Raw genomic sequence first — 17,003 nt, 5'->3', positions numbered from 1 at the left:
TGGAGTATTGTAAGGAGAGACTAAGCAGATTTTTGTGAATACAGTTTTTAACACTGACTATGCTACTCACTATTACTGTAACTCACTGGACAAAATTCCTTCTTAGCATTAATGATCTCACAGTTATTCAACCTTAGAGGAAGAATGACATTACATGCAAGAGCTGTTTGCTGTGTTTCATTGATTAGGGGTCATATATTTGAGACTTTTTTAAAGAGAACTATGAATAAGAATGTTCACATGCTAAGTACATCACATGGGAAAACATAAAATAGAGATTCATTGTTGTGCGAAGCTGTGAGAAAAATTATTTTAAAAACTTAATGAAGCCATGTGGAGCTAGTGTCATATGATGTATTCTTTTTTTCTGTTCAACTAACTCCCAAAGCATCAAAAAAGAGAATGTAAACATCAAAGATTCACCTTACTTAATCATAGTGCCCTGTTTGAGGAAGAAGACTGTTGGGAAGGGATGGGACACACTGGACACACTGACTCCACAGGGAAAGGAGATCCCAAATGACTGGCTGACTGAGTGACTTGGTAAAGTGGGCTTTCAACAAGGGTCATCAGAGTTGGAGACTGAAGCCAAGAGCAAGAAGGAGAGCTGCAAATGGAGAGGGTGTGGGAGGGAGAGGGCTGCCAAGAGGATGTTCACATCCCTACTCTGAAGACAGCATGTTCAGAAGCTTTCATCAAGCCTCTAAAAATGCTGTGAGGTTTGCTTTGAAGGTTGAAGTCTGTTGCAATTCTGCCCTTGTTCTTTATGAGAATGACACTGAGACCTTTGTCCCAAAATAGGCGATACTGTTGTTGGATTCACTGGCTCCATGTACTCCATCTTTTTTTTTTTCTTTTTCTTTTTCTTTTTTTTTTTTTTTTCCTAATAATATCTTAAAACCAAAGTAACAAAACCATAAAGTAATACACGGCAAAAACTGTGATTTAAAAAAATTCACCAAGTTAGGTACACAGTGGGACAATATTACAGCTTTAACGACAATCTTTAATGGCATGGAACTGAATGTAACTTATGAAATCTCCAAGACAGTAACAGATTATTCTGTAAAAAATAAAATTTAAAAATTTAACATAGCAGGTGTGCTGTTTCTAAACAAAGAAAACATTTGTTGTCCATGTATACTTTCCTATTTACTCATATAATTTTTAAGTCTGTTTTAATCTTACCATTGCATCTTTAAAATCTGTCATTTTGCGCATATGTATGTACCCATGCACACTCACACAACCTATCACAAGGAACCAAAGCACTCATTTCAGTATGAATCAAATATAAGATTTGTAGAACATTTCACTGGTGTAACTGGATTTTGTTCCTCATGTAAGAAATATAATACTGAATGAATCCAGAGTAATTTTGTGTCCAAAATAAAAAGTGAAATGCACAGAATAAACCTCATCTTGATTTCCATTCTCCTTTGTGCTATAATTTTTTCAGTATAAATTCACATGGTACTTTTTTTGTAAATATTCTTTTGTTCTTAAAACTTTTTTTTTGACTTCTTGTCTTCTTTCTTGTATATTCACATATCCTTACATTTTTCTTTTGATATAGAAAGACACACTGAATACACTACACAGAGGCTTCTTTTAGGAAGGATGAACCTTGACTTCACCATTAAAAAAAATAAAAATCTGAAAAATCACAGAACATGTCTGCAAACCAGCAGAAAATATAATTCAAATATAAGTCTCCAAAAGTAACTCTCAACATTATGACCTGTCTTAATCTGTACACTTTTCTCATCCAGAAGGAACATGGTAAAAAGATATACAGTAAAATATTTTGTCTTTGCATAACAACAAAAAATAACATACTGGGTCAGACCTGAAAAGATGTCTCATATCATGAGCCTTTTGCCTTTAAGCAGACTAAATTTGGGCACTAAGAAGAATGTGCATTAGCAGTATCTGATAATTATATTCTCAAATATTAGGTAGATGGCTAATTGATATAAATCCAACTAACTAATTCAAGAAATTAAGAATTTTAAATCAATAGAAAATGAATCGATGTAATGGAATTGATATGAAGGAACTCATTCTCCAAATACTAATAAGTTCATATTGCAACCTACTGGCCCATTTAAGTCAACATAACACAGGCATGCAGATTTATGGGCAAGTAACACAAGGATGTTCCAACAGTGAAAGAACCTTTCATTTCATCATCGGGTATCTTCTTTAAAAAAAATCTAAACACTAATTTTTAAAAGGATCTGACAAAAAATTGCTCTGTTTGTTGTCAGAGGATTACTAACCTTCCATTCCATGTTCACTCAACTTTATTTTCCAAGCCAATAGGGGTATACAATGCTAGGAATAGAGTTCTCAAAGAACTGGCTGAAATAGTCAGGTTTCTGGTTTTTGACCTAATTAAGATTATTTGGGAGGTAGTATTTCTCTGAGGATCTGTTTTCAATCCTCTTTACTATCCAGTGACATACTGAAAAGATCAATCGTCCTATGGTATGAGAGTGCATAAAATATTACAGACATTAAATCCTCCTTAAAAATTCAGATGTATTTTTCAGTTCCATGCATTTTATTCCACAGTTAAATGATTAAGACACACTGGGCTCCAACCTGAAAACATGTTTAAAATCTGGAGCTATGTCAGACTGCTGTCTGAGTTTGCTAAAGGATTAGCAATTTGTGACTTGTGTCAAAATATCTGGCCTAAAGTGACAGAAATAATATATTTCCCTGATGTGTGTGAAATAATCTGGCAATAGGAAAAAAATCCAACCACCCTGCATATAGAAATCGCAAGCATTTTTCCTTAGTAGTTCTGAATGTTTAAGCAGAAGTGATTGAATTGGTCAGAATTTTAGGAGATACACCTTTGCACGACCTTAAACTGGACACATAAACTCATTAGGGTCCTATGCTGTAGAATAGGACAATTAGCAAAATAAATTATTACTATTATGTATTAATGTGATAGTATATATGAAAGATCCAGGGACCACATAAAGGATTTCTAGAATTAAAATGTTTGAATAATTGTATATGGAGATATAGTGTTATGACCAGGTGAAAGAGAAGCTAAAGATGGCACAAAATTGCTATACAAAAGTGAAGAGATTTCTGTGGGGAAATGCAGTCTTCACACAGAGCCTCACCGGCCAAGGCTTTCCCTTTCCTCCATTTTGACAGGCTAAACTTGTGTTGAGATTGTGAGGGTCATATCAGAGTAAATACCAAATAAAAGTCCTCTCATCTAATGATTATTATCATAACAACAAAGGGGACAAAGGTCATGGAAAAAAAAATAAAAAGGAAGGATACAGCTCTATGGTTTGAACTTACAGTCTAGGTTTTGTTGATGAGTGGAGCAACAGATACACTGGGAATGGAGAGGACAACATTCAACTGAGAATGGGTTTCAGAAGGAAAGCAGAAACCCTGGGGAAGTTCTGTCTGTTTCTATAGTGTGGAACCTTTAATAGCCAACAGTCCTTTTGCAGAGCTTCAAAAGGGCAGGCCAAAGTGGGTCACTCTGGAAGAAAGGGCAGAGGATTGGATCTACTGCCTCTTGATGACACATATGAATTGTAAGTAATACATCTTTTTAGTTCACTTTTTAATCTGGAATAATATTCTTGGATAGATCTCAGTCAAATAAGAATAATTATTAGTCATAAATTACAGAAGAATTATAGAATTTAAAGATTGTTTTTTACAAACCTGCAAAAATATTAACTAAACCTTGCCATTGTTCACTTTTTGCTGGTTTTAATTATGATGACCAACATCTTATTGGGCAGTACTTCCACTCCTCAAACAGTGCCGCAGACTTCACCAGGTGCCCTCACTTAGAAAAATACTGTGTTTCATAAATAAAGGTGGGAAAATCTAAAAATCATGATAAGAACCAGAATATTTTACCTACTCCCATCAAATTACCACACAGGTGGAGTTTTTCTTTCTCTTTGGGATAAAGAGAAAGAAATATTGATTCATTCTCTCCTGACCATCTGTATTTAATCTTGCAAAGGGCAGGTTTAATACGATGGAAAATTCATTTCATATGGCTGACCAATTCACATTCTCTACTAATCTGTCAAATTGAACTTAAACTTCAAGTATGGCCATATTTAGACAGTATTCAAAAGTAATGAATGTCACTCACCTCATTTTATGGGTGGAGAGTACTGTCAAACAAACCTGCTGCCTGTTACAATATGTAAGACTGACTGATAAGAACAGCTGTGCTGGTACAGAATACTTGGCCTTCTCCAGGGCTTTTGACTTAGTACATAGCTATTTGATGAAACAATGTGCATTGTGGAATTACTAAGAAATATGAACTGCTGACATATATCAAAGTATAGTTGTTATTACATATGCATCGATGAATCCTCCTTTACTGAATGTTTCCTTAAGTTTTGTTTTTGATAGAGAGGTAGGGGTTTGTTTTTTGTTTTTTTGTTTTTTGTTTTTTTTTAATTTAGCAATAATTTAAACAATCATATGATTTCTTTCCTAGTAAAATTTACAAAAATACTAGTGAGGCATAAATAATCAAGAGAAAAGGTTAATGGGAACTCTGGGTGTGTTCAAGTTATGGAATGCTCTCAATACTGAGTTACAAATCAGAAGCTAACAAAGTAGATTTTAAAACAACCATATCCAAAGTGGTCTGTCTTGGAATAAGGAACAGAGTTTACATCTGAAGTACATCAGAATGCCCTAGAAGGTGGAGGTTCAGATCCTTGATCCGTCAGACTGCTTTCATGCATTTGATTGAGGTGCCTAATTTAGGATCTTGTACATGCCACGTGCCTTGTTACTGCTGATAACAACAGGTATCTCTAGAAGTCTCCTAATTGACTTTGTCATATGAGACTTCTAATTAGGTGTGTCAACTAAATGTGTGAACTGGGATAATTTTGTGCTCCAGAAAAGAACTTTGGGTTAAGTGCAAGATGCTAAAAAGAGATTTCACATTGTGATGCTGTGCCAAAGAAGTCAGCACTTGAGTCTGTGAAGAGGAATCTCAAACAGAGGTAGGGAAGTGACCTTGCCTGAATACACACCATCAAACAGCATGTCTGGTTCTAGTGTCCGCACTTCCAGAACATGTGAAAATATTGCAGAGTTCACAGGAAGGACATAAGTACGACTGAGGAATCCTTGTGATAGGAGGTTTAAGGAGCTATATTTATTCAGCTTATCAAAAAAAGTGAAGAGGTGGCTTGATCTTTGTGCATAGGTACTTACATGTGGAAAAGATGTGGAAAAGATAGTGGGAGACTTTTCAACTTTGTTATCAAAGGCATATCAAGGTTAAATGGCAGGAAGTCAAAGTTAGATAAATTTAAACTTGAATAAATGGCTATTTCCTAACATGTAAAGTAATTAAATATTAGGACAGCTTACCAGAGAAATAATGGAGTTACCATTATCTAGATTAATGTGGGTCTTCAGCTTTTTCTTTTTCTCTTGCGTAGCACAGCACCTTTGTTACGTGCTGTAAGCACAGGGGCAATCTTCGCCTAATTAATTTCCTGCTTTTTATGAGTTTAGGTAGTATTTCAATCTCTCTTAAAATATATGCATAGTTGACTTACAAAACCTGAAATACTTTAACCTAGCGGAAATCTAGGGCTTTTGGATGTTTTGGTGCAATTTGATCGCCTGTGATGTGGGCATTCAGATTAGATGATGTAGTGGACCCCTCTGATAAAAGATCCTGTGACATTGTGTTGCCTACTTGACAGCATTTCATGTATATGAACAGTTGATATTGGTTTAAACATCACCCAACTTAATGACTTGTTTCATATGAGCTATAGATGCAGAGGACTGCAATAAATAAGGAATTTTGTAGTATTTAGGGTTGCAGATTCTACTCCATAAATAGAGTGAATTGAAAAACCTGCATAGATTTAGTGGATGACATTCTAACTGGTGGCCTTTTATCCATGCAGAGGGACACTGTGTCTCTGAGCAAATATTTTCAGGGCAAGAATTTGTCACACATTCTATCTAACGAAGGACTGACCAACACCAACTTCTGTTTGGTCAGTGAAACCAGATGTTCCTCCTCTTTAATCCTCTGCAAACTGAGAGCAGAGATGAGGTAATAGGAAAAAGCACGGAGAGGGAGTAACTGAGCAGAGCATTGTTTGTTTTGATTATTCAAATACATCAGAAACAATATCCTAAAATAATAGATATAAATATGTATATAATTTTGTTCCTTAACGAAGCTGAAAGAATGATGAAATTACCAAATGCTGGTCAAGAGCAGAATAATTATGTCATGTAAAAATTAAACTGAGAGATGACTGGAATATTCTCACTTAACTTCCACATCAACTCACTTCAATTTGTTATAGCAAGAGCTGAGGAGTTCATGTTGCCTACATTTGCTTGGTGTGGGGAGGCAAATGGAAAGCCTATTGCACAGTTGAACCTTATCCTTTGCTTTGAAATATAGAAACTGTAGAAAAAGAAGTTCCCCTCCCCACATCCAATGAAATATTAAGGGTAACATAGATTAGAAAGAAGAAATTCCAGCTTGACTGCACTGTCCTCCAAGCAAAGAAATACACTTGCTGCTTCAATAAAGGCAATTCCTTTCTAAAAAGACTTAAAGACTTAGAATTTAGAGTTGTTGTCCCCGATAAACAGAATCTTATCTGGCTAATTGAAAAGGATATAACATAACAAGGAATACGTCAGATCAGGAACATCTAAGGGAAACATCAGGAACATCCCAGAAACCACCAGTGCATTTGTGGAAAGAGGGACTTAGTCCATCACCCCTCTGAGGTGGAGAAATACAGCTGTATGCAGTTTACTGAAAATAGTCCTCTGCCAGCTCAATGTACATATTAAAAATTTACAGCATGTTCTGGAAGAAAAAATCTTCATGTAGTGTTCCTTCCCACAACTTTCATTCCCTCAACAGGTTTTGTCATGCAGAAATGCCTTCCTCTCCAGGAATCAGCTCTATCTTAGGACTGAGGATATTACTTCTGCACATTATTTTGTTTTGGAATTTCCACTCATTTTGCAGGTCCGATGGAGACTGAATAATCTCTTTAGCCACATTTGCTGGAACTCCCATCTGGACTTGTCAAAGGTACTTTGTGAGTTAGTTAATAAGGTGGTTCGGATCATTGTAAGGCCTCTGGAGCACCCCTAAAACCTGTTGCTCTGCTAAATAGATAACTCTTTAAGATAAATTAATTGTTTGACTGCAGATAGCTCATCTGATTTATCTAAGGTTCATCATAATTCACCTAGGATATTTTGAGTTATATGGAACAGTAGTGGAGTACTGTTTTAGGAGCAGATAGATGTGGAAAAACACAGACTGAGACAGAAAGCACTTGTTGCAATACTCATCTTCTGCTACCAAAACTGAGAGGTTTATATAAATGCAAAAGGAAGAGACTAGATGGAGATGCTTCCACCCTGGCCTTGTTGGCATCAAAGGCAGTAGGAGTGACAAATGTCAATTTAGTGAAAATGGAAGCAGATTCTTATTCATTTATTTATTTATTTTTCCCCCTGCACTTTTCTTCATCTTCTACATTTGGCTTGAAGACTTATCTCAGATTTTTTCTCACAGAGCATATTGGAAGGATTTGTATTCAACTTACCATAGGAAATTTGGAGTGGAGGGTCTCTGAGTCTTGCTTTCTTCAGAAATAATAATAATAATAATAAAAAGTTGATTTTAATGAAATGAACTCACCTTCATTTCTGGATGACTGACAAATAGAAACTGGAGGAATTCAGCCTCTCCTGACCTGCATGGATTTTTGACATTTGGAAGTATTTAATTAAGTCAGTAATAATGAACTCACTTACTGGCTGACAATTAACTTGTTGGGGTTTTTTTTGTACAAGATTTTGTAATATGTTCTTTTGCAAACACCGATAGTTGGTCTGTGTGCAAAGTCAGCACTCCTATTTTTCCAAATTTATAATTTATTTCTAAATGTCAGAAAAATATTGAGTAATTTACTGAAATGTTGGGAAAACAACATTCTTCAGAGTCAATGTAATTAGAGAGAGAGATAAAAAGCTGTATGTAGCTGTCAGTGACTATATTTTTCTAAAGGTAATATCTGGCAACAGGTTTACTAAGGTGAACAGCCTGGAATTTCAAAGCAATATCAATTAAACCAATATTACAACAGAATGACAGCAGTAAACTATTATGTATACAATCTTTCAAATGGATATATAGTGTATGATAGAATTATAAATAATTTGATTTAGAAAAATAGACTCTGGTCCAGACACCGGTGGTACAATGCAATTTTGAGGTAGATTTCAATAAATCCAGTATTTATTGCTTGAGTTTTTTATATGCTCAACATAGTCAAATATAATTATTTATATTAAGACAAAATACATAGTATTAAATTTCTATAAACCATTAAAAGCATGAAAGAAGCATTTAAACATATATAACGTTTCGTAGTACAATTTGATTGTGAAAGATTTCAGAGCACATTTCAATTACTATGTAGTAAGTTAGATTAATATTGTCTAGAGAGAATGGACAATTTTACTGTGTCTTTTGGGAAACTTAGAGGTTCTGATTTTCAATAATTTCCAAGGAGTAATGATCTGCCAGTGAGGCAATCAAATTTTTGGAGACAAAAATCTCCTTTTGGCTTCACTATTTGTTGACAAGAGCTCAGTGTTCTGCAAGACACAGCTCAAGCCTGTTTTTGATAAGAAAGTATGAATTTGTAGTTGCATAAGAATGTAAGACTATACAGGAGGCAGAATTCTCCTTTTCTTAAGCTGGATTGCACCTCACAACGACATGCTAAATGCTAGATCAGTATGCCATACAGTATGGCTACAATCATGGCTTTTGCATATTCTCACTGTTCAAAGGGAAAATGGTAATGCTTCATTTTCTTAACAAATATCTGTTCAGAAATGGATGATTTTATGTAAACTTCTGTTGCAGGCCAACAAAAAAGTCAATTATCCTACAACATGGGTCTAGTTAACACTAAGAACACGAACCTCAACTGGATGATTTGTTCCAACAGATTGTTTCTCTTTGGCTTCCTCAGTAATTTGTGAGAGATAAGGTTGTAGAAAATATAGTCCTGCTATTCTACCATGTTCTTAAGTGCCTATATATTTAATTTGTATTTATATACAAATTTAAGAACCCTGCAGTTTTACTTGGTGGGCCACATCCCTTTGCCATCAGCCCAGGAATCACTATTGAAAATTATTATTAAGGTCCCTGACCACAGAACAAGTATTTCTTCTGTGTTGACACTGTTGATTCATAGTTCCAAATGGAAGAGTGAATCTAGCTTCATCTGCTGTGTTAGCTGGATATCTAGATACATAGAAATCTGCTGTAAGGGCTCCTTTGTTAACGCCAACCTTTTATATTTTAACATGTTTGCAAAGTGTCGTTGTTCAAATGTATATAAGCCTCAAATGCACCTTGTACTACTCAATGAATCTCTGTTCAGAAGCAACTTAGTTTGCAGATCAAAGTTAGATTTTGCTTATACTGAAGTTCAATATATCTAATAAAAAATTTGAACAATATCTAAAATATGTTCCTGCCAGCCAGCTACATAGTATGAACTGCATATAACTGCATATTATAAACCAGCGTTTACCCTTTAAATGAAAAGTCTGAGTTTTACTAGGTTTTGAATAAAGATATTTGTGTCTTGTTTAGAAATTGAATAGTATCACATTTTTTAAGACTGTTTCATTTGTTACTCTTCTTTCCACAATAATCAGACAGTGAAAAAGAAGCCAGAGAGCTGAGGTGAAAGTAATGGGGGACAGTAATCGGAAGTCATCAAATCGGGATACTCTGGCCAAAGAGAGAGATCAGCAAACAGATTGAACTGCAATTTTCTGAGGAAGGATCTTGTCCCTTCACTTCCTGCAGCTACACGATATTCTTATCAGTCAAAGAAAGCAAGATTACAATTTGTCCACTCAATCACATACCATGAGTTATTTTTAACCTACCATAAACATAGCACCTGTCTTTTTTAATCCTGATGGTCAACTTTTCAGATAATGGAAACTCATGTAGCTGATTATTAGTGTAGCAAATATATTTCCTGTTGGTCTACACAAACAGAAAAATGGTAATTTTCCCATGGCTTCTCTGTGGGTAAAATTTTATAACTTCAGTTTGACAAGGGAGAATAACAAACAAAAGGAAGGGAAGGAAGGACAGTGATACATAAGGGGAGGATTGTGGGGCACGCTTTCTTATATACAAGTCTCTTCCCATTTTTTGTTTGTTTGGTTTCTATTTTTATTACCCTGTTGCTTATACTTTCTTAAATATCATTCCTAAATATACAGACATTGTTTCCTTTAAACTGTACCAGGAAGCTTGACAGGAGGTTCACAAGAGGAGCAAAGAAGACATGCAAAGTTGCTTTATTTTAAAATTGCTTATTATTTAGTTCCTTCCTCAATTTTAAAAGACAGCATGTTTCTGCAATCCAAATAACTTCAGATGTAAGTTCTGTGCTGGGGTTTTAAATTCTCAGATGCTTCTGTTTTTGACAAGAGTTGGAGGTATACAACATGGATTGGAACCTTGGAGATTTTTTCTGGTGATGTGTTTCCAGTTTGGTTTTTCAGAGGGATGCATCTCTACTTAGAAAATCTTTTTTTTTTTTTTTTTTTTTTTTTTTTAAACTAAAATAAATGCTCTAATTGATTTATATGTGTGCACTTTAAAAAACTTATCTGCAATTAATATTTATTCAAACCAAGTGCTTATTTTAAATCAGCTCCAGCCACTGTCCTCTGTTTTCCTACTGTCCTGACCAATATACCAAAAAATAATACTATATATATTAAGTCTGAATTGTAGCTATTTTAAGTTATTAGGTACAAAGTTCTCAGTTAAATGTAGGGTACAACAATTAAAGTGATGTAAGAGACAGAATAAAAACAATTTGATTTGGAGAGCTTAAGCTGAAATTTGTGAGAAAAAAATAAAGATAAACACTTTATTTATAAACTGATAAACTGATAAATTCTGATGTGAAATAACTGAGAAAAAAACCCCATAATTAAATCATAATTCAAAAGTGAGCTTTAATTTTCTAGGACATAGGAGGGTTTTTCCAATTTATCCAATTTCAAATGTATAAAATATTAAATACAATGCTTTTGTGTTTTCTTTTATATACATGTGTGTGCATATATATGTATATATCTATACCCACATACACACCAACTGACTATTTATAATGTACCTTAAAGCTTCTGGCAAATATTCTGAAATATCTGGAAATGGACAGGAAAGTACTTGTGACTATCTGTTTTGAAGCTTTACTTTTTCTCATGGTCATCACTAAGATTGGTCATTATAATTCACTTCATTATTTTATAAATAATATCCACAAAATTGAACCTGCCTCTAATGTGAACTCATGTGATTGCAATCACCTTGGAAATCCCACTCCTGGCTGCAGGGTGAAGCATGAACTCTCTTGGATAGTGCTTTAGCATCAGGTGTATGACAAGTGTTCAGCTTTACCAGGACATGGCAGGGGGGTTGAACTAGATGGTCTCCAGAGGTTCCTTTCATCCCCTACCATTCTGTGATTCTGTGATGTCACTAAATATGAACCAATGAAGCAAGATGATTGTCCAGCATCTCTTCCTGATATTTGCCAGTAAAAACCAGTCTTACCTTTGGGCTACAGATTATCTCCATCTATTAAGTCCCACCCCACAAAGTGAGTGACCAAGAATCCCCAGTCAGATTCCTAAAGCAGCTATCACATGCCTCTCTAGCAGCCAAGTGAAATCCTCCTCTGATTGCAGGGCAGCTCAGATAAACAATGGGATCCCTTACCAGCTGTTTTACCTTATAACTGGATAAATTTCTGCAGCAGTACTGAAGTATATGATAAAGGATAACTTTGAGTGTCCAGTTTTCACTAATTCTGGACTTCTAAGTTTCAGACCTAGTAATGTAATTTATAACTTGCCCACAAATTCAATTTGATAACCGTGGTAGAAATTCATCCCTTCAAGAAGGCTTTTGTTAGGTCAGGATTTTCAAACTGTATTCATAAACTCCATGCTTTTTAGACTGGCAATGGGAGTGTGATGAAACAAGGATGCAAGGAAGCAGAATGTAAGCAGGATCAACCAGTCAGCATTTTGGCCTCCGTGTAACAACACATAGGCTGTATAAAATCAGGATTAGGTCCAATGCCTACGGAGGTTTATACACTAGTTTAAAATTAAAGATTGGTACCTTTGCTGATTCTTTAACCCTGAACTAATGTAACTGAGACAGAAAGAATCTAGATTTCTGAAAAATATGGACAGTTCTGTTTTTGCATAAGAAATAATGTTAACAATCTTGATTATATGTTGCACTTTATTATTTTCTTTGCAGTACTATTTCACTCAGCTACAAGTGTTATTAAGAAGCTAACACACACTTGCTGCATATGATCAACACTGAGGAGCTGAATGTAACAAAGAATTATAAAGTTATTCTATCTCCCATCAAACTAATAGGTATTTTGCTATATGGTATATTATTTCATTTAAAAAAACAGTTTTAATGAAAAAACCTCAAAATATTTAATAATTTTTGGTAAGAATTGCTATAGCTTATCTAGTAATAAAATTCTAAGATTAAAATGACTTTGAGTTCTTTGTGTAATTCTCAAAAATACAATTTCAATCATTAGTGAGTTCCTCTAGTCAAAAATTGAATTTTAGACAGGTATTACGTTTCATCAGGGAAACTCTCTCTTGTATGGTTTGTATGAGAAATCTGAGCACTTGAATTTAAATGTTTATTTTTAACCATAGAGGCTTTGCTGGAATCCAGACCAGAAGAGTCACTACTATAAAATAAATTTCTTACCTGTGACTGATGTCCAGCTCTAACAAAAGTACAGAGCGGATCAAAGGCTCCTGTTCCACAAGCCAGAAGATGTGTTCTGTTGTATCGGTGAAGGACACGGATGTAATTTGCACATTCATCCTAGTTTATACAAAAAATAAACACAGGAAAATATTCAAATTTTTTTATTATTATTATTTTTTAGTATCTCAGGTGCCCTTAGGTGATACTTTGCATATTGAAAGTTTCTATTCTGTTAAATATAACATCTTAGTTCTCCCACTTCACACTAGTACCTCAGTGTCACCAAATTCATGGATGGACACTTTTGACAGTAAAAATGTAAGATTAGAGCACTTATATATTTATTTTAGGTGCTTAATCAGTTAGAAGTTATTACATTATAAAACACACTGTGCTTCTTCAATCTCAGATATATTCTGCAAATATAAATATTTGTTTTACTAAGAATTATTATTGGCTGCACTAGACATTAGACTCAGAGCATAAGATGTGAATAGTCAACAAATGGCTTATCTCTCAAGTTTAATAAACATCTCAGAAAAATAACTCTTTTTTAATACATTTTTCCGTAAGACCACATTAATTTCTTGTGTAATTAATTGCTTTTTTTTTTTTTAATAATCTATAGCCTCATGCTTTGTCTGTTCCCACTGTTCAAACCCTCCTTTGAAGAAGTAGTTTTTCATTTCCCCCAGGCCAATACTCTGGGACTCATTAGTGTATTTGCAGCTTCATAAATATTACAATTAAAAAATTTTCAAGCATCCCTTTGAGATGTGGGGTCATTATCCTTCCTGTGCTAAACTAGAAACGGAGACAGTGAGAAAAAAATATCCATTGATTTTGGGACTCCTGGGACTTTGTTTTACAGAGTATTTAATGTTTTGTAATGATTTCTACGTTTGGAGAAAATTTCTGTTCATTTCCATTCATTGTTCAACATTTCTGCAACTCAGACAACGGGTTTTAAGACAATCACATCAAGTTTAAGAAAACAATTATAATGAGTTAAATCTCAGCTGACTTTAGCTGCTCTAAAGTTTAAACATGTAATTTATGGTATTCTCCTAGGCTTTTTCAACAACCAATGCAGAAGGTCAGACAACTCCAAAAGGCAATTAATTCTATCCTAAAATTAATGTGTAAAAGAGAGTGGAGGAATTTCCTTTTTTTAAAATTTTCTGTCTTTCACTGATGACTACTCTAGTTTTCAGACTGCTGTATTTATATGAGAATATAAATATATTCTGGGTCTTATTGACCATCTGTGAGAACTTAATGTCACAGAGGAAGAGTCTGCAGCAGAGCCATGGCAGAATTCAGCTCTTGTAAATCCACCTTGGGTTCAAAACTTAGCAAACATCTTTCTTCTTTGTCCAAACCCTTGTGTCATTCAATGTAAGTCTTACAACTTCTGCAATAAATAAATAAGGATCATAAGGAAAAATTCTCCTTTGCTACATGATTCTCCTTAATCATTCAGACCGAAGATATATCATGCTAATTTAAAGAAGCAGGTAAACTACACTGACAGGTAACCTGTTGTGGAATCAAATATTATGTATATGCAAGAGACATATCAACCTTGCAATATTTTACTTTTAGAAAGTCCTAATTCTTAACTAATTTATTCCTTTTTTTTTATAAAGGAAACTCAAAAGTAAAAGGTCTTCATTCATATGGCATCCATGTGGTCTCTCACCTGGACAGAATTTTTTAGGCCCACTAAAAAACACCTGCTACTTGAATTATCAGATGAATTGAAAGAAAAAATTAGTTGAGATTTGTAGGATGTGATCCTCTATACATGGATCAGCACTAGAAGACAGAAGTACCCACTTGAATGTGCATTTCACAAACATCTGATGACTGATAGTAGTAGAATGGTATTACTCAGGAATTTTAAGAGACTTTGCAGTTGTTAAATAGATACTTTATTGGGCACCAGTGCTGTTCCTCATTATCCCTCCCCTCCAAGTGTGACCTTCCTGACTTATCCCCTCTGTTCCCTCTCAGTAGTGGTCTGGTCTTTATTCCATGGTTTCCTTTGTTATCCACATATGTCTGCAGATCTTGATATTTGTCTCAAAAGGACTATAGAGGACAAGAGATTTTAGGATTTCTCTTTAAATGGTCAAAAATTACACATTTTTTCTCCTGTAAACCTTCATAGAAATGCCTGAAATTTTCTGCAGAAAAAAAAGAACAGGATGAGGCAGATACCAAATATAGAAAAAAGTCATTCTAAATGGCTAGACTTTATAATTTATAAACAAATGAAAAAAAGGTGCTATTTTGGGAAGTATCACGCAACTAGGCGTTGCTGCTGGCCCCACTAATAATATTCTGTATACGTCACAAGGAAGAGATGCATCAGCCAAAGGAACATTAAAATAAGTTTTCCTCCTACTATATTAATTACTTAAATGTTGTGGTTGTCTTTAGGAAGCTCCATAGACATGTTAATAGATCTGTGGAATTTTATCAGTCTGAAACTTCTCAGTGTGAAGGAGTTAGTCATCACTATAGAATGTGATTTCTATATCTGAATGTTTTCCTGTTCTGATAAAATAATTGAAAGGATCAAAAGCTCTCACACCACAGGCCAACAGGTGTGTTTCCTAGCACACTGGATGAGAACAGAAGGATTTTTTCCTTGGCTTGATCTGAATCAGAAAGGTGTGGTCTAAGATGGTGCATGTGTTGTTACGATAAGGCTTTTCTAACTATTCTATTAAGTTTGTTACAAGCTCTCTGAAACTCTGTTTATGGCTACAGCACTTGCAGTTTTACTGCTACAAGATGAACTGATAACTTTTAAAGGTTGTAAGAGCTTGTAAAAGTGCCCTATTCTGTTATATAGAGAAAGGTAGAAAACGCATGAAGTACCTCAATACTGAGGTGCTTATTACAACATTTTCAGTTCTACTAAATATTAATTATACACTGAATAAAAGACCTTTAGCAAAAGGAAATAAAGAAAGAAACAGCATGGAAATAAGCAAAAACATTTGAAAGAGCTCTGATGAATGCTGTTTGGTTTTTTGTTGTTTTTTTTTTTTTTTTTTTCCTGAGACTTTACAGTGTGAAAAATAATATTCAGAACTCTGAAATGGCAAAGGGTTGATACTAAGACATTACACTATTGAGACAATATTGGGTTTTGGCTACAAAAAATGAAGGTGAAAAGGAAAGTAATAGGAAAAGTTTTACTTCTAATTTAGATTTCTTTCAGGTTAAGCAATTTAACTTACTGAATACTGAGCATTCTAATGAAAATTACTAAGATTTCCCTAGAATTAATTAGTCTTAGTCATTCACATTGTCCTACATATAATCAGGTCTCATGTGAGGATTAGAATAATGTCTGGTATTGTTTGGTATTACAATATTTCCAGCCTTTACAATATTATAATATTTTTCTTAAAGATTCCAGTTCCAGATTCTTGTGATTATTTAAAAATTCAGTGGTATTCTTTTAAAAAATAGATTCATCTAACTTTCACAATACATAGGCATGTGGGAAACATGAATTTTTTAAAAGATCATATTCATTGCAATGCAAATTTGAAGACTTATAACAACAGACTAGATTGTAAAAGATTTTTAATTTTAGAGAACCTCATGAGTCTGAGGGGGATACCTTTACATTAAATTGGAACATCAGTACCTATTTCCGTATTTATTTAACCCAAAGAATATTGTCAAAGTATCAGAAAATAAATCCCATCATGTAGTGGTGAAGGAAAGATGACAGAACTTCAACTGCAATAACAGCCTGTGCTGAGAGGTAGTATTAAATAAAGCACAAAGAATTTAGGGTTTGGATTAATTTAATATGACCACAAAGTCTGAATATTGTAGAAAAACACCATTTTCTACTAAAGCCACCTGAAATTCTCAAGGGTACAAAACCATTTAGAAAAATGCAATGAATTTGTCAGTTACCTCAAAAAGGATCAGTTCTAGGCCAGATGAGTGTAAGGAGTAAAGTATCATGTTTATTATTATTATTATTATTATTATTATTATTATTACTATTACTTTCCAATCTGGTTCACTGATTCCCTTGATGTGGACAGTTCTCATGCTTGTA

At 34.3% G+C, this 17,003-nt stretch overlaps 1 protein-coding gene across 1 annotated transcript in view; it reads right to left on the bottom strand.

The window, feature by feature from the left end:
* Positions 1-17,003, bottom strand: part of SEMA3E (semaphorin 3E) — a 66,486-nt gene that overhangs the window by 39,104 nt on the left and 10,379 nt on the right. The window contains exon 3 of the mRNA XM_010177662.1: positions 12,905-13,024. Within this exon, the coding sequence (XP_010175964.1) occupies positions 12,905-13,024 (120 nt within the window). The remainder of the gene's footprint in view (positions 1-12,904; positions 13,025-17,003) is intronic.

Source organism: Antrostomus carolinensis, unplaced genomic scaffold, assembly GCF_000700745.2.
Source record: "Antrostomus carolinensis isolate BGI_N321 unplaced genomic scaffold, ASM70074v2 scaffold2021, whole genome shotgun sequence".
Classification (NCBI taxonomy): Eukaryota; Metazoa; Chordata; class Aves; order Caprimulgiformes; family Caprimulgidae; genus Antrostomus; species Antrostomus carolinensis.
The sequence above is the reverse complement of the archived record's forward strand: the minus strand, read 5'-3'. Positions and strand labels throughout refer to the sequence as shown.